Below are 23,249 nucleotides of genomic sequence, written 5' to 3'. Positions count from 1 at the left end.
CGTGTGTGAATGTAGAACAAATTCACCCCTGCACACAATAGAGTTATGCAATCATCTACTTGTTTCAAAGTGCAGGGAGTGGCAAGTAAAATGAATGGTTCATGACAGTCTTTATACTAGATCAGAGATTAGCAGAAAGTGCAACAGGATCATCATTTCAGTTTTCTGCATATATTCCTTATTCTGTATCTTTTATCTATCACTATATTATGAATATAAGCCATATGGATAAAACTGTGGGGTTTATCCCACAAGAATGGTAATCACCCCCTCTAGGTGATCATCATAAAGAAACTTACAGGGTTATTCACAAAAGGGTGAAGGGTTTGGAGAAGGCAGGAGAAGTGAGCAATCTAGGGCAACATAGCTGAACTGGAAAGTGAGTTAAATTGGATCATTTTTCCAAATCAGATATTGTGTACTAGATTGCTCACTTCTTCTGCCTTCTCCAAACTCGTCACCCTTTTGTGAATAACCACGTAAAACTGTTCAGTTGAAGATGTTACTGTCCAAGAAATAAAGCCATTTTGAAACCATCAAGCCCCCTGTTCTGTTAAAATATGGCTTTTGATGACAAGCACAAACCTGACTCCATCTGGCAAATGGGTACACAGTCTTTGGAACCAGATTTTTTGAAATCAATTGTGGACACAGAGAGCAGTTTTCCATGACCCTGCTGCAGAGTAGCAACATGACAGAACCTCCCCATCACATTACAAATTCTTGTAAGCAAACCATAGGGTCCGTTCAGACAGTTGAATACACTGCTTGGCCCTCCAAAAAAGTCACCACCTAGATTTAGATAAGCAAATAGACAAAGGGCCTTCCATTGGATAATTTGTCTAGGTTCAGCAACGCTTTGTCCCCAAAAAATGAGGTCCACTGCCTTCCTGAATATACTGAATGACTAGGTCTTTCCACCAATGGATTTTTTTCTTCCCCGATGGTACGGGCATATTCCAAGATGACAATTCCAGGATTCCTTGGGGTCAAATTGTGAAAGAGTGGTTAAGGGAGCATGAGACATAATTTTCTCACATGGATTGGCCACCACGAATGCATGACATAAAAAAAGCTGAAGGTGGTCCAACTAAATATTAGAGTATGTGACTTTTTGGGGGTTTTCTGGCCAGGCAGTATATATGTACAGGTGAAACTCGAATAATTAGAATATAGTGCAAAGTTCATTTATTTCACTAATGCAACTTAAAAGGGGAAACTAATATATGAGATAGACTCATTACATGCAAAGCAAGATAGTTCAAGCCGTGATTTGTCATAATTGTGATGATTATGGCTTACAGCTCATGAAAACCCCAAGAACCCCAAATCCACAACCTCAAAAAAGTAGATTATTACATGCAATCAATAAAACAAGGATTGTACATAGAACAATATCGGACCTCTGAAAAGTACAAGCATGCATATGTTGTTGTATTGTGTGGCAATCCCACTGTAGAATTGGGTGTTAAGATCACATGAGACTCTCAGCGAGATGGGCTGAGACTTGTCAGGAAGCAAGGGTTTGTTGGGATTATGCTTGGCATCCTGGAACTGGGAGCTTTCATAGTGATTCAGGAGGGAAGATGAGATCCCCAGTCCTGGGTTCAGGCTTTAGCAGTGGCCAGCACTCGATAATTGCACAGGTGTGCACAGCCATTAGGAAAAGGATGCTGGCTAGGGGAATTAGCTCCTGCTGGGAAATAGAAACAGACCGTGTTCAGGTGTCAGGAGAACTTCCCCAGAAGTCAGAGGAGTCAGGCGAGCTTTGGCTGGGAAAGAGGAATCAGGTGTCAGGAGAACGCCCCCAGAATTTACAGTGGAGTCAGGTCGTGTGTGTTGGAGGCACACTAAGACAACCAGGGAGGCTGTGAGAAAACTGGTGAGGCTAGGAGAGCCGTGAGCCTGAGGGGCCACCAGTACAAGTGTGGGACAGCACTTCAAAGAGGACCAGTGGATGAGAAGTGCTAATGTTTAAAGTGGAAGCCAGGAGGCTATTCTTGTGTTGTTTTGAAGCCTTACATGAATGTTATGCTGAACAACCCCTGCGAGGGTATCCAAGATGGATGTATGAACTTTTATTTGAATAAAAGTGGGCTACCAAGCCCTTAAAACAGAATATTTTGTGAGTAGACAGCATTCTTAAGTGCTCACCATAGGTGCTAATATCCCCAAACATCACAATATATATCTATATACATACACAGTGTATATATACTGAAGTGTTATATTATCTATAGCATGTTTTGTGATCTGGGATGATTTTCATAATCTACAGCTCTTAGTAAAATAATGCCTGGTGGCCTTACCAAGAAGGTCCTTCTTTAGACACTTCCTTTTATAGGGTGACAACACTGTCCTGGTCTGCCAATTGCTCTCCTGCATTGTGAACCTGTCATGTGCACTACCTATGGAAATTATAAGCGGCCACGCCTTTGTTCAATGCATAGGAATGTTTTACAGCATAAAAGGTAGCGCAGCATCACTTCAAATTGTGGTCTCCTGAAGGATCAGTCCAACCAAGCGCGATATTGTAGTTATAGGTGAAGCCTGGCTTTCTGCATTGTGGTGCAACGCAACAAGCATGCGATGGCTAGGTGAGTTGTGGTGCCATTAAGAAATAACATTTCTGGCAGTGTAATATGTGACCACGTGCGATGTGGACATGCACTCAGTCCTGCATTACAGAAATTGGAACGGAGCCTCAAGGTGCCCATACACCTATCGATTATCATTCAGAAATCACACACAAATGGTCTTTGGTACGATAATCGATCAGCTGATGGGAATCCAACAATCCTTTTTACTGTACTCCTGGACGAATTGCACGATGGGCTATTTGAGCTAGAATCGAAAGAGGATTCTTGGCAGTGGAAGCGTTGATTTGTCAAGGTGGTGTAAAAGCAGTGATCTCTTATAGTCTCATGTAACATGTCTCTGTCTCCTACAGCATAACTCTAGTCTCCAACTACACCTGTAGCATGTTCAGAGTCTCTGGCCATTTCCTCCAGCAAGTCTCCATTGTACGATGGTCTTCTTTAGCATTACATATAAGAATTATTATGTGCAACCTTTAAGTGAGCTGAGGCGCCCTATGCTTTGTAAGTTGACAACCATCGACGTAGAGGCAGTGTACAAAATAAAGGGGTCTGTCAAACTGAGTACATCTAGTGGCATAAAAGCAGTGGCGGAGCTAAGGAACAAAGGGCCCTGGTGCAAGATTTTTTTTTTGGGCCCCCCCTCCCCCCAAAAAAACCCCCACAACCACAGCGCTCTCCTTCCGCAGCGCTTGGCCGGCTGTCACATTCTCTCCTCCCCGCTGGGAGACGGAGCAGCGTCCAGCGGGGGAAAAAGAAAGCAGGGATGCACCGCTATATAAGCAGAAAAATGGCACTTTCGGCATTATGCCAAAAGTGCCATTTTCGGCCAATATGTTTTGGCGGCCAATATATGGTGCAGCCCTAATATATACAGCAATACAGAATGGCACAGGCTATAGAGGACTACACATCCCAGCAATACTTTATATAACAATAGCATTTCTGTATAAAGTACTGCTGAGATTTGTAGTCCTCAGCAGGCGATTGCTTGTAAGTCATACAGCAATCGCCTGCTGTTAAAAGCGGTACCAAGAGCAGCCGTGTTCTTGTTTTAACCACTTCTGCGTGCCACCGTCTATAGACGTACTGCGGCCTGGAAGTGGTTAAAGTGACATTAAAGTAAAATTTTTTTATCTCTCCACCCAATGTTAATGTTAGCACTTACCTTCACTGATGTCTCTTAATCCGATCTTCTTTTCTGATGTTTTCATCTGTGCCTCCAGCGGTGCGGTGGGTCTCCGATCCAGCGCTGACTCCTGCGATTGCGTGGTACAGTGCGTTATTCACATGGTACTATGCGATTTAATGACTGCAGTAGTGTGAACAGTCCCTCAAAAACACATCTGACACACTCCAAAAAATGTTTAATTATTTATTTTTTCTTTTTAAGGTCCACCCAGTCTCCCTACCTTATGAGAACTTGAGTGGATCCTCAGCCTGGGGGGTCCAGTTAGGCTGCTGTGATGGAGCTCCATCCATATGTGCTTTGCTTGTACAGCTCCCTTGCGTGCCCTGTAGAGGTGTCCGGAGCCAGAATGTGATGTCACCATGGCACCTCTATAGGACACGTGAGGGAGCTGTAAGTAATGCTCGCATGGATGTAGCTCCCTCACGGCCATAGCCCCACCCCATCCCACTTCAAGCTGGTAATAGCTGCTTGTTGCGAAAACTGACAGTGCTGCGCTAGGGGGAGGCAGAGGAGCCTCTCACCTAGAAAAGTGGAAGGTATGTGGCGACCCACTGAAAACATGGTGGCAACCCACTTTTGGGTCACGACCCACCAGGCTCTAGATCCCTGGTTCTCAACTCATGGGTCGCGACCCAAAAAGTGGGTGGCGAGCCCTTCTGCAGTGGGTCGCGTCGCCCTTCCTGCATGGAGCAGCCCTGCAAGTCCCGACAAGAAAGTTAAAGTCCCGGCCTGGAGTACAGCAGATATCAAGCCACCTCAGTGCGGCAGATTGATATCAAATAGGACTGGTAGTTCAGTCTGCCTGGAAGCTGAGAAAGGTAGGCAGGCAGGGGGATGTGTATAGTTAGCTGGATTAGCATTTGTAATGGTAATGAAAAAAACAACAAATGTTACTACAACAGACTAGGCTTGCAATACATAATGTCACCTGTCAGTGCAAAAGCTGGGGGGAGGGGGGTTTCTACTTGCAACAGAGCCCCCGCTAATGCCCCCCCCCAGACCCCCACCCCCTCCTTCTGCAATGACCAGGGACGCTGATGGACATTATGTTGTCCAAGCCCATATAATGCCCATCAGTGTCCCCTGTCATATTGTCTCCTGTCAGTGCAGAAGATGTGGGGGGGCCTTAGAAGGGCTGTGCTGCAAGTAGAAAACCATGCTAATGCCCCCGGCCCCCCCACAATATCTGCATTGACAGGAGACAATATGACAGGGGACACTGATGGGCATTGTACACCACCATCCGCCATGGTTTTCGAGGTCCCCTGCTCTTCTTGGGGACCATAGCAATATGGACGGAGCTCCATCACAGCAGCCCCCACTGGACCGGAGGGACAACCCCAGTTCTTGATAAGATATGGATACTGGGTGGATCTTAAAAAATAAAACTTTTTTTTTTTGGAGTGTGTGTGTGAATGCCTGAGTGTGTGAGATTGTGTCTGTGGTTGTGTGTGTCTCTCAGTGTTTTTGAGGGTCCGTTAACACTAGTACAGTGTTAATTGCACAGTCCAGTGCGATTACCACGTTGTGCCATGCAAAATCGCACCTACCGCAAATTCTGGTGAGGTGGCTGCATTGCCATTCATTTGAATGGCACCCCAAACATACCTCCTGCCCGCAGTTTGATCGCCCGCAACGGAATGTGCGGTACCGCAATGCCGTGCGTTCCAATGCGGTGCGACTTGGGTCATGACTTAATTACCAAGGACAAATGTGGGTCCTGAGGTTAGACAGGTGGAGAAACACTGCTCTAGATTGTAGATGAATATTGCAGAAAAAGGCTGCTTATTTAACTGTATCCATTAATACTCTATTTGTATCTTTTATTTTTTGACTGGAATTCTTTCAATTAAAAAGGAGAACTATGGGGTCAGTGTTTTTCCCCATAGTTCTCCTTAGGGTAACGGGAGGACACAAACTAGCGTCCTCCCGTTACCCTAAGCTCAGTATACCGCGAGCTACAGCTCGCAGTATACTGAGACACGGCAGCCGGAGCGGTTTCCAACGTAGATGACGGGATCCACCCAGCTGCTTGAGTGACAGCTGGCTCTGCCTATCTAGAGGCAGATCCAGCTGTACCCGCCCCCTCCCCCATCCGTTCCGCCAGTCAGCGTTGGCAGATCGGAGCGGGGAGAGGGGAATCCAGCCCCTCCCCCTGCCACGGCAGAGAGCCGTGACAGGATCGAGAGGCGAGCGAACCCGGTATGTGTTCGCTCACCTCCCGATCTACTGAGCCGACCTGTGACAGTCTCATTGTCACAGGTCGGCTAGAACTATGAGGTGAGTGAAAAGCACTCACCTCATAATTCTCCTTTAAGCCTTTCTAGAGAACCGTGAGAGGACTGCATAACAGTCTTATCCTAGAAGAAAAAGGTTAAGGTGCACCCATGTAGCATAATGCTAGAGAAACTGCTATACAGACACTCTTGTGTCCACGTCAGTTTCTCTAGCATTATACTACATGGTGCATCTTAACCTTTTTTCTTCTAGGATAAGTACAGTATCGAATTTAATTCCATCTATGACACAGGCAACTAACATTTGCAGAATGAGATATTAGCCATGTTAGACTCTCAGGGAAAACTTTCCTTTAAAGACAGACATACTCATTGATAAACTTTCTGCACCTAATTGTATGTGACAATGGTAAATGTATAAAACTCATGCAGCATCATATTTACTTTAAGTGATAGAGACTTACATCTCAAACCACCTTTATTTGCAAATACTAGCTTGTCTGGTAAGAAATGGTAGAAGACACCAACCTTCAGATAAATGCTGTCCAGCATGGGTGTATACATTTTGCAGATTACGTTGCAGAGTATCACTTTGATCAACAGATCTCTTCATGAAAAAGTCATAGCTGGTGAAATATGTGTGTGTGTGTCCTTGCTTGCTTACCGGTGGTGAGATATTTGCCTGTTCTTGCTTGTATTGCCAAAGCCCTGGGACCTACTATGATATTCTCTCCGATTCAAGTGATGAGTTAATCTGGCTCAGGCAAGTTAAAAATGTTGCTCTTTTTGCCATAATATGGTGCAGTAGTACTCAGATATGTTCCAGCATTTTTTATTTTGTTTTAAATGTGCATTTATCCTTTTCTAATATTAACATATGCTTTACCTCCTTTACATAGAACTTCTGGCTATATTGTCTACATTAATTTATCTACTACTGCCCTACAGAGTGTCCGATTTTCTTCTTTGGACACCTTTGTGCAGAATATTATTTATTTTTTAATTTCTAGATGTATCAACACACTGTGCTAACATAACAAGCCAACTGCAAACTTGTTCTAGAACTATGCATCCAGTTTTACAGAAACATCCATGACTAGAAGACATCATTCTGTGACTGGAAGAAATTTGTCACAATTGTGTGCCCTGCAAAAAGACAGATTTGTGAGTTTATGAAGTCCATGTACAACGTATATGAATCCTAATGGGTATATTTGACTATGGTTGATTCAGGCCTTGCTTGAAGTGCTGGCTCTATCTTCTAAGAATGATACACAGTATCTGGTTCTTAGTAAATTGCAAAAGCTCTGAACTCTTGCAAATAGCATGCAATGTAAGGATAGTCCAAGGGTGGCTATTGGAACATGTGCTTGTGACTTATCACAACATTATGAGATCAATGACACATCTTAAATTACACCTCCCTATGTATCTTAATATGTTTATTCCACTCTGTTGACAGTGTAATATGTATATTATATACCTCAGAAATAATAGCCTAAATGCATTTGCTTTTTTTAAACAAAAAAATACTACAATTGGATCACACCTGCACACCATTTATTGCTTCAGTAATTATACAAGGCACTGGATGTTACACCTCCGAGTAAAAGAGACAAGTGATTGAGAATAAAGAACGATTTAGGCACAGAGGCAGCATCCAAGGTTAGAAATGTTGTGAGATTGTCATAGGTCATGTTACAAATGAGCCCTTTATACTGCACGGAGGTGGATTACCTACCACGAGAATACTAGAGCCGACAGAAAACCTAGACTGGAAATCATCTCATATTTCAGAAAAGTGCAAAACATTCATGATTTAGGATTTAAAAAAAATTTGGTTCTAATGTCCAATTCTACAGTGTGTGCACATCTCATTTTGCAATCAGACCTGCACTGTTAGTACCTGAGTGATGAAGCAGGCATTTTGCATGGATAATGATCCAGTCACACGTACCTCAACAATGAGGTTAAAAACACTGTAGCTTCTACCACAGAAGAAGCTTTAAGACTTATTATGATGATGATGATGAAGAATGCAGAGGAGGGGATTTGTGAGAATGGGAGGAGCACCACAATACACAGCGAGACAACAGCGGGAGAGGAGTTGACAAGGGTACTCAATCATCAGTCTACTGTGCAGTGCCCTAGTGCACAGGGTTTGGGGCCTGCAGACAACACACTTCTGGGATGACTGGGAATCAGTGAGCTAGAATGAATAAAAGAAAAAGAATGTATTTTAAAATATAAAAAAATGAAGTCTAAAGCTTTACAACCACAGGAAAAAAAAAAAAAGAGAAAATAAAGATAAGGGTGATAGAGAATTTCCGTAATTAGAAAAATATAAAAGTATTGAGTTTGCCAGCATGTTTATTGGAGGTATGACAGCAAGAGTTGCTTGCTAATAGTTATATAAGTATGCACATAAGTTTATAACATTCCTTCAGAAACAAGATGTCCATTTGATCAGACAAGAGAATAATTATGTTCTGGAAGCTGCTGAAAAGTCATTGAAACCTTATTTGCACAAAATAAAAATAATCACAAAAATATAACAAGGTCTTTACTGCGAGCTCTGGAAAAAGCGGCCAGGATGCTTGCGAATACCACATCTGGAGATTGGGAAGCATCTACTGCTGTGTGGATTCCATGGCGTTGGTAATATTCCACAAGGGGAGCAGTCATAGTGTGATAGGCCTCCAGCCGGGATTTCAGAGTAACTTCATTATCATCAGAGCGTCTCACCAAAGGCTCACCAGTCACCTGTGGAGAGGTTAGCATTTGTATAAATAAGCCCTAGTAATTGCCAGTCAAAAGATTCTGAATGCAAAATCATAGAAAAAGGCAGAACAGAAGCCCCTAACAATAGTAGCCCAGCAAAAGCCAGCAAGTGCGCAATTCAAAGGTTAAGTTCATTAAGCAATATGTGCATTCTGCTCATAGAATATAAACTTCCATTCAATAGCAGAATACAGCCCCTTCTATGAGCAGAAAAATGTTTCCAGTTCTCTGGTTCTCTTTGCTCTAACAATAAGGGACATGCTGAATAGTGTGTGGCTATTCTTTCTTCTTAGATTTTTGTTGGAGGGAAACCAGAAAATTGAAAGGCAACTTGTCAGAACAGATATGCTATAAATATATTAAAACATGCAAATTCCAGGGCTGTCATTATCCTCTGTTCACTATCAAGTGATCCACTACCAAGGAAAAATAATTTGCATATCCGGTCCCCTACCCCTGATATGCAGTTGCCTGTTCCAGTTCAGTAAATTGCCAGGAAATGAAAGACAAAACCAGGATGACAGCCCTGGGAGCTGTTGTACCTTAAAAAAAGGTCAGCTTCTAAAATTCCTTTATTGACAGGTTCATTTGAAACTCTGGTCACACAATGCAGTGAAAGCTTGTTCAAATAAGGTCTAAATGTATGCTGTAAAAGAGCAATATGCTGAAGCCACAATCTCACATGACATCAGGTTCTGGACTGCATATCTACTGCTCTTAGACTGAAAGAATAAAGCCTAATTCACACAGAGAGCATTGCCCAATACAGTGTAAAAGGCAGTTTCCTTATACACTTGGAGCTGCATAAAGAAGCATGGGGGCAGCTCATGTAAGTCTATGAAGATGTAGGAGTGATGCACCCTCTCACGCTGCTTCCCAGCTCCAAAAGCCACACACAGATGATGTAAGGACCTGGATCCATCATGTGTGCCGCCGAGGCTGTGCACTGTGCGCAGTTGTCAAAACTTGGAGCTGCGGGAAGCAGAGTGTGAGTGTGCACAGCTTCTGCGTCTCAGACTTAAACAGAAGCTGATTAATTCCTATTTTATGTGGTCTAGAAAGCCGTTTTCAAAACCAGCCCTCAGGGACTACCAACACTGTAGGTATTCCAGCACTCCTCAGATTCACATGTGAAATACCTGGTATGGTTCTTTGATAAATACAGATGTGTTACTGTCAAGGTCTAGAAAGCATGACTTTTCAATGGTATTTAAGGACTAGTAAAATGTCGGTGTAGTGCCTGCACTGTAAACTCACATCATCTTTCATGTTTTCTTTGGGAGGATTGAACTCTTCATGGTATGACCGCCCACTTGATTGGTGTATCAGTCTACATAAACAGATAAGGAAAAAGTTGACACAGTAATGAAGCACAATCTGAAACACCAAAGAGGCTTAGATTGAGTGAATCCAAGAAATATTGTGCTGCGGTTACCTGCCACAGATCCTCCTGACAAGCAAAGAATCGTCTACGCTAAATTCGATGACTGAATCAAGTTTTTCTTGACGCTTTTCAAGAAGTTCATCAAGCTAAAAAGGAACAGGAATGACAACTTCATATTACAACATAGAAAATATAACACTTTATTGGCTGCTATATCTGCAAAGTAAAAAAGTGAAGTCTTTTAAGTGGTGACAGGCAGGTTTTTTTTTTTTAATGACAGAAAAGACTGTAGGTTTCTCCTGCCATAGACTCTTCCTCCTTCCAGTCAGCACTTTTTTCTATAGGTTTTACACTGAGCCGTGCATGTACAGCTCAGTGTACAGTCTCTGCATCATCCAGGCCCAGCCAATCAATAGACCGAAAACTGTGAACCTTTAGGCTGGGTTTACACCTAGGCGTACAGAATATGTGCTTTTGCTGCACGTTTTTACAGCGATTTGCGGTAAAAGAAACGCGTGACAAACGCACGTTTCCGAGGGCTATCCCGCTGTATCCTAATGGATACGCGTGACAAATACAACCCAAAGAAGCTCCTGTACTTCTTTGGGCGTAGGGCGTTTTACAGCGCGTTCCTACGTGCTGTAAAACGCCCAGGTGGAACCATGCCCATAGGCAATTATTGGTTTTCACATGTTGAGCCCAGGTGTGAACCAGGCCTTAGTAAGACCAGGAGAAAAATGAAAGAGATGGAGGGGAATGCTGACATTACAGTGCTGGAGCGGATCGTTTTGCTAGGTAGCGCTGCCATTGCGTGCATACTTGCATAATATGGCGAAAACCTCCTGGGGGGGGGCAGGGGGTCAATATTTTAAATTTAGCCTGGTGCTTTACTCCCACTTTAAAGCTTTAGGCAGATATAGATGACACAAATTGATGCAGCTGTGTTATCATAAATGCATAATTTGTTTTTAATTAGGGCTGGTAAAGATTAGAATTTTCGTGTTCGATTAATCAAAATGTTTTTTAATCGATTAATTTTGATTATAAACGTACATACAGATCCAACTCCATTGGCCTATACACATACAGCACAGCAATGAAGTAATAAAATGAACTAGGATCCCACTAATCCAGCACGTTATTAATCTCACGTGCCCCGCCTAATATGGCCGCCGCTTGAGTGGGGCAACTCAGAATAATAACGTGCCGGATTAGTGTGATCCTAGTTCATTTTATTACTTCATTGCTGTGCTGTATGTGTGTAGGCCAATGCCTTGGCTGGCGCTCGTGCAGAAAGTTTCTTGGGCAAACTCACCAGCCCAAGTGGCTCCGTCGGCTAACGAAGGGGGGAGGAGTCCTCCCCTTCGTTAGGCGTCACGGACATAGACGTCACCGGACTCCTCCCCCCTTCCCTTCGTTAGCCGACGGAGCCACTTGGGGAAAGGGGGGAGGAGTCCGGTGATGTCAATGTCCGTGACTTCACCGGATCTCCGACGGGTCTCCCGGAAGCCGGCGGAGAGGCCAGTGTTTTCATTAGCGATCAAAATTATTTTAACCGATCAAAAAGTTTAACGATTAATCGAGAAATGAATCTTTAATTTCCACAGCCCTATTTTTAATGCAAGCAGTGCAAGTACCTGAATTTGACCTGGTATCAGCCTATTGCAGTCCCAGTACAAAAAGGCTGAATTGTGAGAGGAAGAAGTAGTACAGAGAGCCCATCAGTTCATGAACTGACACGAAAACAAGGAAAAGAAAACAAGGAAAAGACAGAGTGACAGAGAGATGAGCTCATCACTGAGCTGCTTCTCCTTTCACTGTGCCAGGCTCAAGCCGAGGTGGGGGGCAAGACAACCTGGGTTCGCAGGAAGTGGGCTGAATGTTGCCAACCATCAAACTTGAGGACATCTAGTAGCAGAAAAAGTACCCCAGTGGAAATCTCTGTATTGAAGCTAAATATTCCAGTAAAAGCTGTTTTTTTATGTTATCTTTATCTTTCATTTTATCTAGTGTTTTTGACTGAGTTCTTAATTTATTTTTGTAACTCATTCGCCAACTGTTTAAATGAAAGATGAGCAGTGAGATGTCAGCCCAGCTCAACATCCAAAACGTGGAAGTTGTTGATGCATTTTATTTTGTTTTGTTTTCGGAGAAACTGTCACCCAGCTGTACAAAGATAACCCAGAAGGTTATGGCAAGCAGGAAGGACAAGAAAAGCCCTCCAGTTACCAATGAGTAGCACAGTAGAGCCTTTTTCTTTCCCATTCTTTTTTGCTCAGTTGGCTAGTTGTTCTAAAAAGGCATTATTGTGCTACACATTGGTTCAGTGGAGGGCTTGTTTGGTTTTTTTTAGTCCCGTCTTATTAGCTTCTGAGTAACTACATTCTTGTTGGCTGCCAAGCCCTATTCCACAAAAGCCATTGTTTCAACACACCGCACTGAACCAACAAGCCTTTGGAATACATGGTTCTATAAAATTAGACTACATCTGTAATATACAGCAACACTTCTGTATGGAAAATGAGCCACTGGCACTAAAAGGAATAATATATACAGCTCTGCCCACTGCCTTGAAATGAGGAATAATGCCCTTATGTTTTGAATCCAGGATGGAAAGAGACATGCGAGTACCTTCTGTTCTAAGAAGGCTCTAATGTGCTAGGCTCTGGTGCCCGATATGAAGTGTTGTCCTGGGATAATGTTTCAAACTATTGTTTGCAGAGTGAGATGTCAACAATATCAGCCTCTATGCTTCATTTAGAAACAAATCTGCATCTAAGTTAAATACATTCCTAAATACTAAGTTTTCCTGGTTCACTAATGTAGCTGAGTGACTGCATTATCTGTAGAGGATTTTATGCTCCTTTCATCCAAAAGGCGTTACCATTTCTGCTTGCTTGACAGTGCGAGGAAATCCATCTAACAGGAATCCCTTCTTACACGGAGGTGTATCCAGATTCTTTTCAATCAACTCTACGACCATTTCATCACTGACCTAAAGACAGAAGAAAGTCATCACACAAATTGTTAGCAAACAATGTTTACAGCAACATGCATTCCAGCAGGTGACTGACAAACACTTACTAGTTTTCCTGCATCCATTGTAGCTTTTAGACGTTTTCCCAGCTGTGATCCCGATGCCACCATAGCTCTTAACATATCTCCTGTGGCCAGATGACAAACACAGTATTTTTCTGCTAGTTTCGGAGCCTAAAATAAACGGAGACATCTTAAATGAAGTCACATATAAAACAATAATGTTTCATGATTCACCACAGATTACTTCTGGATAAAAAATTTTAATCAATGAGAATATGTGAAATCCTATCCTAGACCATTTTGCTGGCAAAGCAGACTTTCACTTACCAGCAGAAGACCATAATGGCCTGGGCTTGGCCCCCCGCATGTGTGCTATGCCATCTGTAATTTCAATGGACATCCCTAACCCCATGTTGCCATGACAAACATCATTGAACCTAACCCCATGTTGCCATGATGGGTTAGAAACTACTGAAGTGCAGAGACAGCGAGTCATCCAACATTTTCAAGGACATCAGCAATTAGTGCCGGTATATTTCAGTATAGGTTTAAAAATAACTGCTGGGACAAAGATGAAGTAATCTGCATTCACAGGTCACCACATGTATGCACTATGTAACATGAGCAATGAAAGCATAGTCCACGCAGGATATTGATCTGCTTCAAGATGGGCAGTCACTGCAGAGAATGTACTTTACCCAGAGAACCCCCTTACACACATGCAAATGACAAGCTAAGGTTTTCAGGCATTTTGCATTGGACTCAGTTTATTTCTTTAGGTTTACACTTCAATGTATAACCAAGCTCACTAAACTTAATGTGAAGTACAACAATGTCTCAAAAGTCATCAAATGTCTATCTATAGTGAAAACTTAGTGGAGAAAGCTCAGAAACCCTGTCAAGGGTTGCGTCGCTGCTAGATTCTCACCCTCTGTATATCCTAGAACAGATAGTGAAGAGAAATTCAAATGTGTCCCCAGAACTAGAGGCGAGGGTGAATAATTTAATTGGGACTCCTCATCAGGTGACAGCTGAGGGATTTCTCATTGGCATGGTCTACAATGCACTCACTTCCTGATGCAAGGCCACATTCACACCTAGGTGACAGCATTTTGTGCTTGTTTCTACACTCGTTTTAGCTGCATGTTTCTGTGCACATTTTATACGCATGTACTAAGTTGCACTTTTTGCAAGCAGATTGTGACGCCTTGATGTAACTGGACAAATGCATGTATTATGCATGCAACTGTGCGTTTTTGAGTGTGTCAATTGAAGTCTATGAGACCAAATGAACTTAAAAGGAGAACTATGAGATGAGTGATTTCCACTCACCTCATAGTTCTAAGCCGACCTGTGACAAAGAGACTGTCACAGGTCGGCTCAGTAGATCGGGAGGTGAGTGAACACATACTTGGTTCGCTCACCTCTCGATCCTGTCACGGCTCTCTGCCGTGGCAGGGGGAGGGGCTGGATTCCCCTCTCCGATCTGCCAGCGCCTGACTGGCGGAACGGACGGGGAAGGGGGCGGGTACAGCTGGCTCTGCCTCTAGATAGGCAGAGCCAGCTGTCACTCACGCAGCTGGGCGGATCCCGTCATCTACGTCGGGACCGGCTCCGGCGTCTCAGTATACCGATGAGCTGTAGCTCGCGGTATACTGAGCTTAGGGTAACGGGAGGACGCTAGTTTGTGTCCTCCCGTTACCCTAAGGAGAACTATGGGGAAAAACACTGACCCCATAGTTCTCCTTTAATCTGCCATAAAGAAGCTCGTGTACTTTTTTCAGCGATGGGCGTTTTGCTACAAGCAGCAAAACAGATGTGAACATAGCCATAGAAATGACTGGGATTTTGTTTTGGCCATTTTTTAGGACAGAAAAGCACCACAAAACGCTAGGTGTGAACAGAGCCTAAAACAGAAATTGCAGTGAAATCTTCGAAATAAGATAAACATACACAGCAGAAAATAGAAATTACAGGAATTTTAACTTTTCCTTTTTCTATCCAAATCCAATATACAAAAAACAGCATACATTCATTTAACTCTGCTGCTAAAATAAAATGTTCCCTGCCAAGAAGACATTTCTGGGAGTGCCGAATTCCTGGTCTTACACCATGTGCTGTGAACCCCTATAGACGGCACAGCCAGCAGGATTGGACTTATGTCATACGCTTCTTCATAAGAGCAATCATAGAAAATCAGACTTTACCTAAACCATATCAGATTTGCTTTTATGGGTTATTTCCATGGATTACAGTAAGGTACACTTTACAGTATTGGTTTATGTTAAAAAATCTGAGGGTTTAATGTCACTTTAATATTAGGTTTTTGAATATGTCTGCTCATCATTCTATCCACATTTGAAAATAACATTTAAAACCCCAACTCTGGAATTGAGGGGAAAAAACCCACTTTGTAGTGCCTCCCAACCCCAGACATAAGGATTAAATATTCATTAATTCTAGGGGGTAGAGAAGCTTTATTACTTACCTTAATCCTTGCTCTGGTGCGCTATTCTTCCTGACCCTTTGGGCTATAGGCAGCCCCTTGGCTTTATCACATACAATGCAGGACAATTACTTCAATGCATTCACACTGGCACTCCTGTGTTTAGCTTTTCTAAACACATGCGCAGTTATGTGGGAAGTATAAACAACTTTTAGGCTCCGCACATTCATCACTTTTTCCTGCATTTAGATGTTCCTGCTTTAAAAGGATAACTATGCGGTGAGTGATTTTCACTCAACCTCATAGTTTGAGCCAACGTTAGACAATGAAACTGTCACACGTCGGCTCAATAGATCGGGAAGTGAGCAAACACATACCGTCGCTCGCTCACTTCTCGATCATCTCCCTGCAGAGAGCAGTGACTGTCAACTCACGGTTCCCTGCAGGGATTCCCCCCCTCCTCTCCAGCGCTGACTGGCGGAACGGACAGGGAAGGGGGGCGGGTATAGCTGTCTCTAGATAGGTAGAGCCAGCTGTCAATCACGCAGCTGGGTGGATCTCGACAGCATTGTCTGGATCGCCCCTGGCTGTGTCGGTCTCAGTATAATGCGAGCTGTAGCTGGCGGTATACTGAGCTTTGGGTCACGTGAGGACGCTAGTTTATGTCCTCCCGTGACCCTTTAGGAGAACTATGGGGGAAAACACTTACCCCATAGTTCACCTTTAAAGTGGGTTTAAGCACATTACTTGCATTCAGGAGTTCTATTCAGATCCTAGACACACCAGACTTGTATTTTTCCTGAACGCAGGTAAACTGACCACAGCTGAAGGCATGTAATCACAACATGTGAATAAATCCATTATAAAATCATTAGATCCATACATTCATTTAGAAAAACGTTTTAAACACTAGTAGTAATCTATTCACGTGTTCAATTGCCCGTGTGGAGGAGGCCTTAGTCCTGCATTGCTATGTGCAGAGGCACGCGTGAGACCACCGCCTGGAGCGCCTTAGAGAGGAGGCTTCAGGGGACCAATCTATAGCTGGCCATACACCTAGCAATTTTTTTTCATACAACCTGCGGGCTGAACGAAAACAATTAACGCAATTCCTCCATCAACACAAACATCGAGGAATTGCCGATGTTTGCATTGTATTCTGACCGGTGCCGCCGGCACCCGATCAGAGCGGGCAGCTCATTGGCTGCCAGCTCTGATCATACGAAGACTTTCCAGCCGCCTCCTTTGATCAGCTGATTATGGAATGCTGGCTGACAGACAAGTTTTGATGGCCACCTTTAGAGATAAAAGGAGCCTTACAAAGCAAGAAATAAGGCAAGGATTAAGCTAGCTGTACACTTCTCAAAAGTCAACCAAATCCTGCTGACTCGACCCACATTTCAGCTTTAAGTGGCCCTGTCAACACCACTCCATTCAAGGCAATTTTCAATCTAATTTTGTTGAAGAAAACAAAAATTATTGGTGCAATAACGCCTGGAGCCAGTCAGTTTAATCCATTGTTCAACTGTCAGAATACCATGGCCTAGGAGTGTACGGCCAGCTTTACTCCTTATCTCCTCTATTCCTGTGGTGCAAACCCAGTACAAGGGTAGCTTTTCTTCCTTGTGCTGTCACAGTTGGGCTTTAAAGCAGAACTCGGAGCAAATGAAATCTTTAACTCTTGCAGTGGAGCTACCCCTGCACTGCAAGGGTTAAGATCTTGGTTTGTCTAGGGAGTTAAAATAAAGTTATACTCACCCGAATCAGGATCCTGGCTTGCTCTTAGACTGGGCACTTCCGCCTCATTCTCCTTCCGCTCCAGCGATGGAAATCTCCATCAGCGTCCTCACATTCTATACATTGTATAGAATGTGGGGACTCACAGGACCTCTTGAGCAGAGGGGGAGCGGGGCTGAAGGAAACAGTCTAAGAGCAAGCCAGGATCGTGATTCGGGTGAATATAAAACTTTTTAACTCACTAGACAAGTCCAGCACTTAACCCTTGCAGTGTGGCCCCACTTCAAGGGTTATGATTTTATTTACCCAGAGTTCTGCTTTAATCCATGCACGTCATAGACATTTATTTTTATATTGAACTGTGCAGTGTTAATTTAGATTACCATAGTTCTGGGTAAATGAGGCAGGTTTGATGCCATGCTGGGACTTGACTTGTGATCACATGTATGCAGCCTGCTAGATGAAATGGTGATTATGATCTCCAATCACGAACCATCCCTATAACAAGGCGGCTTCGTGTAACTATATACGAAGTGCCCACATTCATGGCGTGTAGCCAGTGCTTATGTCTCAATGATTATAAAAGGCAGTTCATAGCCACAGTGGCGTAACAACCGGGGGTGCAGCAGGGGCGCTGGCCCCGGGCGAAAAGTGAAGGGGGGGCGCCGGCCGAAAATGGCACTTTCGGCTGAATGCCGAAAGTGACATTTTCCTAAATATCAGGGGTCTGTTTAGACCCCCAATATTTCCCCGAAGCCCCTAAAAGTAAAAAATAAAAATATTTAATAAAAAAAATAATTAATAAATAAAAATTGATTTAAAAAAATGAAAGTTTCAAAAAAAATAAAAAATATTAAAATTTGAAAAATTAAAATAAAAACATGTGTGTGTGTGGGGGAGGTGCAGGGTACAGTTCCAGTGGTTGTTTATATAATGGGCGGGTGGGGGCGAAAAAAAAATTCTGCCCCGGGCGCCCAGAACTCTGGTTACGCCACTGCATAGCCAGCAGCTATAGCATCTGACAGGCTGAACTCACCATTCACTCACCCGGGTACGTATTACAATAGCACGCCGAAATGTAGGCTGCCCAATCACAGCGTGCCACGTCATTACACCTCCTCCCCGTGCAGGCATCGTAGTCGCTGGCAGAGAATGTGAACTCGGCTGAGCTTCACACACCGTGCACAATTAAAGAAACATAAATGCTGCTACACTATTTACCTGAGTCCCCTTCCCGGCTCCTGGCGGCCCCAGAAGGATAGCCCTAATCCCGTCCATGACGGAGCCCCGCTCGGTGCCCTCTCTGGGAGCCATATTTCACACGAAAGAGCCGTCAGCGTTCCTAGACACCTTCACACTCACAAAGGCCACCCCGCCTAGTCCTCAGCGTAATTGGGCAGATTGTCTGCGTCACTTTGGAAAGGAGGCGCCTATTGGATAAGGAGCGTGTCGATTACAAACCATATTTAGCCACTAGAAAGGTAATTGGACAGTTGCGAAGTTGTGGGCTGTACTGTAAAGGCGGGAAGCGGAAGATCCCCAAGGTGTCCCGGTGGGTGGGGAACACGTGGCTCTCGTGGGGCGGGGCCTGTTTGTTAAAATGTCACTTTAGAAGCAATTCGTGACCCTGTGTGATTTTGATCTGATAGGTGACAGGGAGGGGTGGAACATGTCAGTATCACTGAGACACGTAAAACCCATTTGTAGCTGGAAATTATACCAAATTGTAAGTCTGAGCACATTGATACAGTAGTATTGCACTAATGTGTGGGATCTGCCTGCTTTGCGAGCAACATCTCACAATGCACAGTAGCCTGTGCTATTGCATTGCCATTCATTCTGAATGGCAGCTCCCAATGAGAATGCTTTGCAATGCCATGCAACACACAGCATCACAATAGCATTTATTGTCATCCTTTGATTAAATAAATAAAAAAGGTAGCCGGTGGGTGCATTGGGTAGGGTTGCCACCTTCCAGGATTCACCCGAACAGTCCGGGTTATGAATGCTGTGTTTTATGGCAGCAGAAACCCGGACACAAGATGTTAGGCAGACAGGGGCAACCAAAATTAAGATAGGGGCTACTGGCCACCTACTAAAAATAGTCTCAACTGTGGTATTTACATATGAATGTGTGGCGCTATTTACATATGAATAAGCCAGGACTCATCGCTAGAGTGTTCGGATTTTGCTTGAAGAAAAGGTGGCAACCCTAGCATTGGGATGCCATTCAGAATGCATTGCAGTGCACCAAGTGTGTCCCTGCCCCATGAGCTAGCATGTGCTGAATGCTAAGATGCCTGTGTGTGTTGTGCTTCAAAGTAAACCTTTTTTAACATAAATCCCGACTTTTTGAGATGAGAAATAGTGATGTGCTGAGGGCTTGGTGCAAACCAAGTTTGACCAAGCACGTGCCACTGACACACATCCCTTTTGGCCCAATGAGGTGCCACCGGGGCATTCCTTGCCCTTCAACTACATGTCACAAAGTGACAGGTAATTCCTCTGCCACAATTATGTGGGCTGGAAGTGGGGTGTTAGTGACCAAGCCCTAGTCGCATGCTTACCATCTCACATACAATCAGCTGAGGGACCGACCACAACTGGGAGAATCACTGGGAAGAGGACAGTGCTGGAGCCTGAGTGAGGATTATAAGTAATATTGCATCCATGTGCACCTTGCTAAAGGCTAGTTACAAATTGATGTGGTTGCCATATTTGTTTTGTTGGATTTGGTGTGGGGACACAATGGGGGCTTCAGCTGCCATTGTGATGTACTGGGCTTCTGGTGTGTCCCTGTGCTTTTTAGGAGGAATGGGCTGCCTTCGTGGAGAACCATCACCCAATTCATCCTTTGCTATATATATGCTCCAAGATGGAGGCTCTCATAGATTAGAGTTAGGACCACATTACAGAGAGGAGCCTTGATGAGGCAGTGTGGCTTCCACATATTTTGCAAAAGTTGTGCAACTAAAACCTCTGTTTTTAACCCTAAAAGTTAGACAGTGTCATTGTTTTCTTTTTGCAGGCTAGCTGGTAAGTGTGCTGGGAAATGTGTATTTTTGGTATCAACAAAGTCCCCTTCTATGTCAAATGCCATGCAGTGTATCATTGTTTGAAAGATTTCTCCTGGGCAAATCCTTTGAGACTTTGCATTTCAATCAGGCTTTGCTTTAAATCCATGGTAGCAGTGAACCCAAACCTCATCCCCACTAGCAGGGACAGACAGCAGTGTCTTAGATGATCTCACACTGCAGATATACAGGAGTGCCTATACACCCTCACATATCAGGAAGTGTACTGATATTTTTTCAGGAGGAATTTAAGGTAAGGTTGTAAGGAATAATTAACATTTTTAGATGTTTCGAATTTCGAATTCAGGTCAAGAAAAACTCAGCAACCCCCTCCCAGTTTCTAAGCCTTCTTCCTTCAAACAAAAACAAACAAAATAATTATCTAAAGGTCCACTTTAAAAGTAAGGGCAAATCTAGGTGGTCATATCTGTTTGAATGACTCGGGTTGCTCGTATGTCTCCTCTAGGCTATTAAACATGAGTTGGGGCACTCTATTTCAGATGCTGATCGGGAAAAGACCTTTTCTCGATTTTTAAATCTATCATACTGGTTCAAGCGCAGGAAAGGAACTTTAAGATCTTGACTAGATGGTATAGATGCCATTCTGTGCTACACAAAATAGTCCCTTCCCTCCCTGATTGGTGTTGGCAATGTGATTTGGAGGAGGGTACTATGCTCCACATTTGGTTGTCTTGTCGCCTTTCAGCTAGCAGGGTTGTAAGCCCCAGACATTGGAGGTCCCCATCTGTTGCCCAAATCCAGGAATGGGTTTGTGTACTCAATTATATCTTGCATGTGGAGGAACTCATGGCTTGTTTGTGTGATTGTTACTCTGCCTTTGTGGTGAAGTTGAGCACATGGATCGAGGTTTTTGTTTTGTTTTTTCCGCCTTTCCTAGGCTTCACCCTTTTTTGTGAACAGAGCTTGCAGCTACTATGGAGGGTTTCACGTTCTTTCTAAACCTCGACCAGGTTCCCCCTTTCCACCCTCCCCACACCTTCCTAAGTTTTCCTTTTTTTCTTATCTTTTTCTTTGGGTAAATGAGTGCATGGTCCTTCTCTAGGGCAGGACATCTCAGCATTGGTGATGTGGGGCCTGCTTTGCGTACATCTTTGTCAACTTCTTTATTGTTTTGGCATTGAATGCCAGCACCAACCAATTAATAGCTATGCACTTTATGGGTCATGTAATTCTATTTTTGTGTATACTATCTGTATGCTGTTATGTACCTTTCTTTTTCTTTTATATGTCTTTTTGAAAACTGTAATACATTTTATTCTTGGGGAAAAAAAGGCAAATCTGGCCACATTTGTCTGCCTAGATCTTACCAGCATTCATCCTGAACATTATGGGAATTTCTAATCTGGTTTAGGCAAATAAGGGATTAGCCCTTTCACTGCCACCAACATAAGCCATACATCAGCAGTAGCAGGGCCCAACAAGCAGATTTACGGGGTATTATTATTGTACAGGATTTATATAGCGCCAACAGTTTGTGCAGCGCTTTACAATATAAGGAAGACATTACAATCACAATACAATTCAAGACAAGATGGCAAGGAGGGCCCTGCCTGTGAGGGCTTACAATCTAAAAGGGAGGGGCAAGTAATGCAGGAGGAGGTAGCTGCGTGGGGATGAATTGTTTGAGAACGTGATGGTTGAGTGGTTAGGTTGAGGGGTCACCTAAAGGCAGTCAGAGTGGGAGATAGTTGGACAGGTTGGGGTACAGAGTTCCAGAGGATGGGAGAAACTCTAGAGAAGTCCTGGAGGCGAGCATGGGAGAAGTTGACAAGGGAGCTGGAAAGCAGGAGGTCTTTGGAAGAGCGGAGGGGATGGTTAGCGTGATACTTTGAGACCAGGTTTAAGATATAGCCGGGGAGTTGTGGATGGCTTTGTAAGTTGTTGTTAATATTTTAAATTTTATCCTTTGGGCTATTGGAAGCTGCTGCGGGGATTGGCAGAGGGGGTTGCAGACACTGAGCGGTTGGTTAGGTGAATGAGTCTGGCAGCAGCATTCATGATAGACTGAAGGGGCGATATCCTGTGTAGAGGTAGGCCAATGAGGAGGGAGTTGCAATAGTCAAGACGGGAGATAACAAGTGAGTGGATGAGTAATTTTGTGGTTTCTTTGGTGAGGAAGGGGCGTATTTTGGAGATGTTGCGAAGGTGAAGGCGGCAGGATTTGGATAGTGATTGGATGTGGGGAAGAAAGGTGAGGTCCGAGTCAAGGGTATGGTTACATGTGATACGCCAATTGTTGCTTTAACACTGGACGTGATTTACATCAGCTCAATCACTTCCAAGGACTCTAAAACGTGCACCCGACACCACCCCACACTTCCCCGCAATGTTTGCCAGGCTCTGCTGGGAGGTTTTAAGACACATCTCACCCTCTCCATTGTCACGGATCGGGACTCACGGGCACGGCATCCATCAGAAATTTTGGGGACCCTTACACGGCTTTAGGCTGGGCCCCCTGCGCCGCCACCCTACAGCCCCTCCCCGCCGCCTCTACACTGAGCCAGTCACACTGTTAATTGGAATGGAGTGCAGGGATGGAGAGGATGAGTATGATGGTGGAATGGAGGGCAGACATTGGGTATGATGGTGGAATGTGGTGCAAAGGATGGGTATGATGGTGGAATGGAGTGCAGGAATGGAGAGGATGGGTATGATGGTGGAATGGGGTGCAGAGGACGGGTATGATGGTGGAATGCAGTGCAGGGATGGAGAGGATGGGTATGATGGTGGAATGGGGGGGG

The 23,249-nt window shown here is 44.0% G+C and overlaps 1 protein-coding gene across 2 annotated transcripts; it reads right to left on the bottom strand.

Annotated features, from left to right (window-relative positions):
- Positions 1-7,960: 7,960 nt before the first annotated feature.
- Positions 7,961-18,811, bottom strand: AK2 (adenylate kinase 2). 2 transcript variants are annotated; one of them, XM_018564510.1, is made up of 7 exons: positions 18,635-18,811; positions 13,276-13,401; positions 13,076-13,186; positions 10,243-10,337; positions 10,065-10,137; positions 8,594-8,789; positions 7,961-8,235 (listed from the first exon to the last, which is right to left on the bottom strand). In XM_018564510.1, exons 1-7 carry the CDS (start codon positions 18,725-18,727, stop codon positions 8,228-8,230), a joined length of 702 nt encoding a protein of 233 aa, XP_018420012.1. In that variant the 5' UTR covers positions 18,728-18,811; the 3' UTR covers positions 7,961-8,227. The 2 variants fall into 2 exon arrangements, with proteins under 2 accessions (XP_018420012.1, XP_018420011.1); XM_018564509.1 differs by lacking the exon at positions 7,961-8,235 and having other exon boundaries at positions 8,568-8,789.
- Between the last annotated feature and the right edge of the window lie 4,438 nt (positions 18,812-23,249).

This window comes from Nanorana parkeri, unplaced genomic scaffold (assembly GCF_000935625.1).
Source record: "Nanorana parkeri isolate BGI_ZX_2015 unplaced genomic scaffold, ASM93562v1 scaffold757, whole genome shotgun sequence".
Taxonomy (NCBI): domain Eukaryota; kingdom Metazoa; phylum Chordata; class Amphibia; order Anura; family Dicroglossidae; genus Nanorana; species Nanorana parkeri.
The sequence above is the reverse complement of the archived record's forward strand: the minus strand, read 5'-3'. Positions and strand labels throughout refer to the sequence as shown.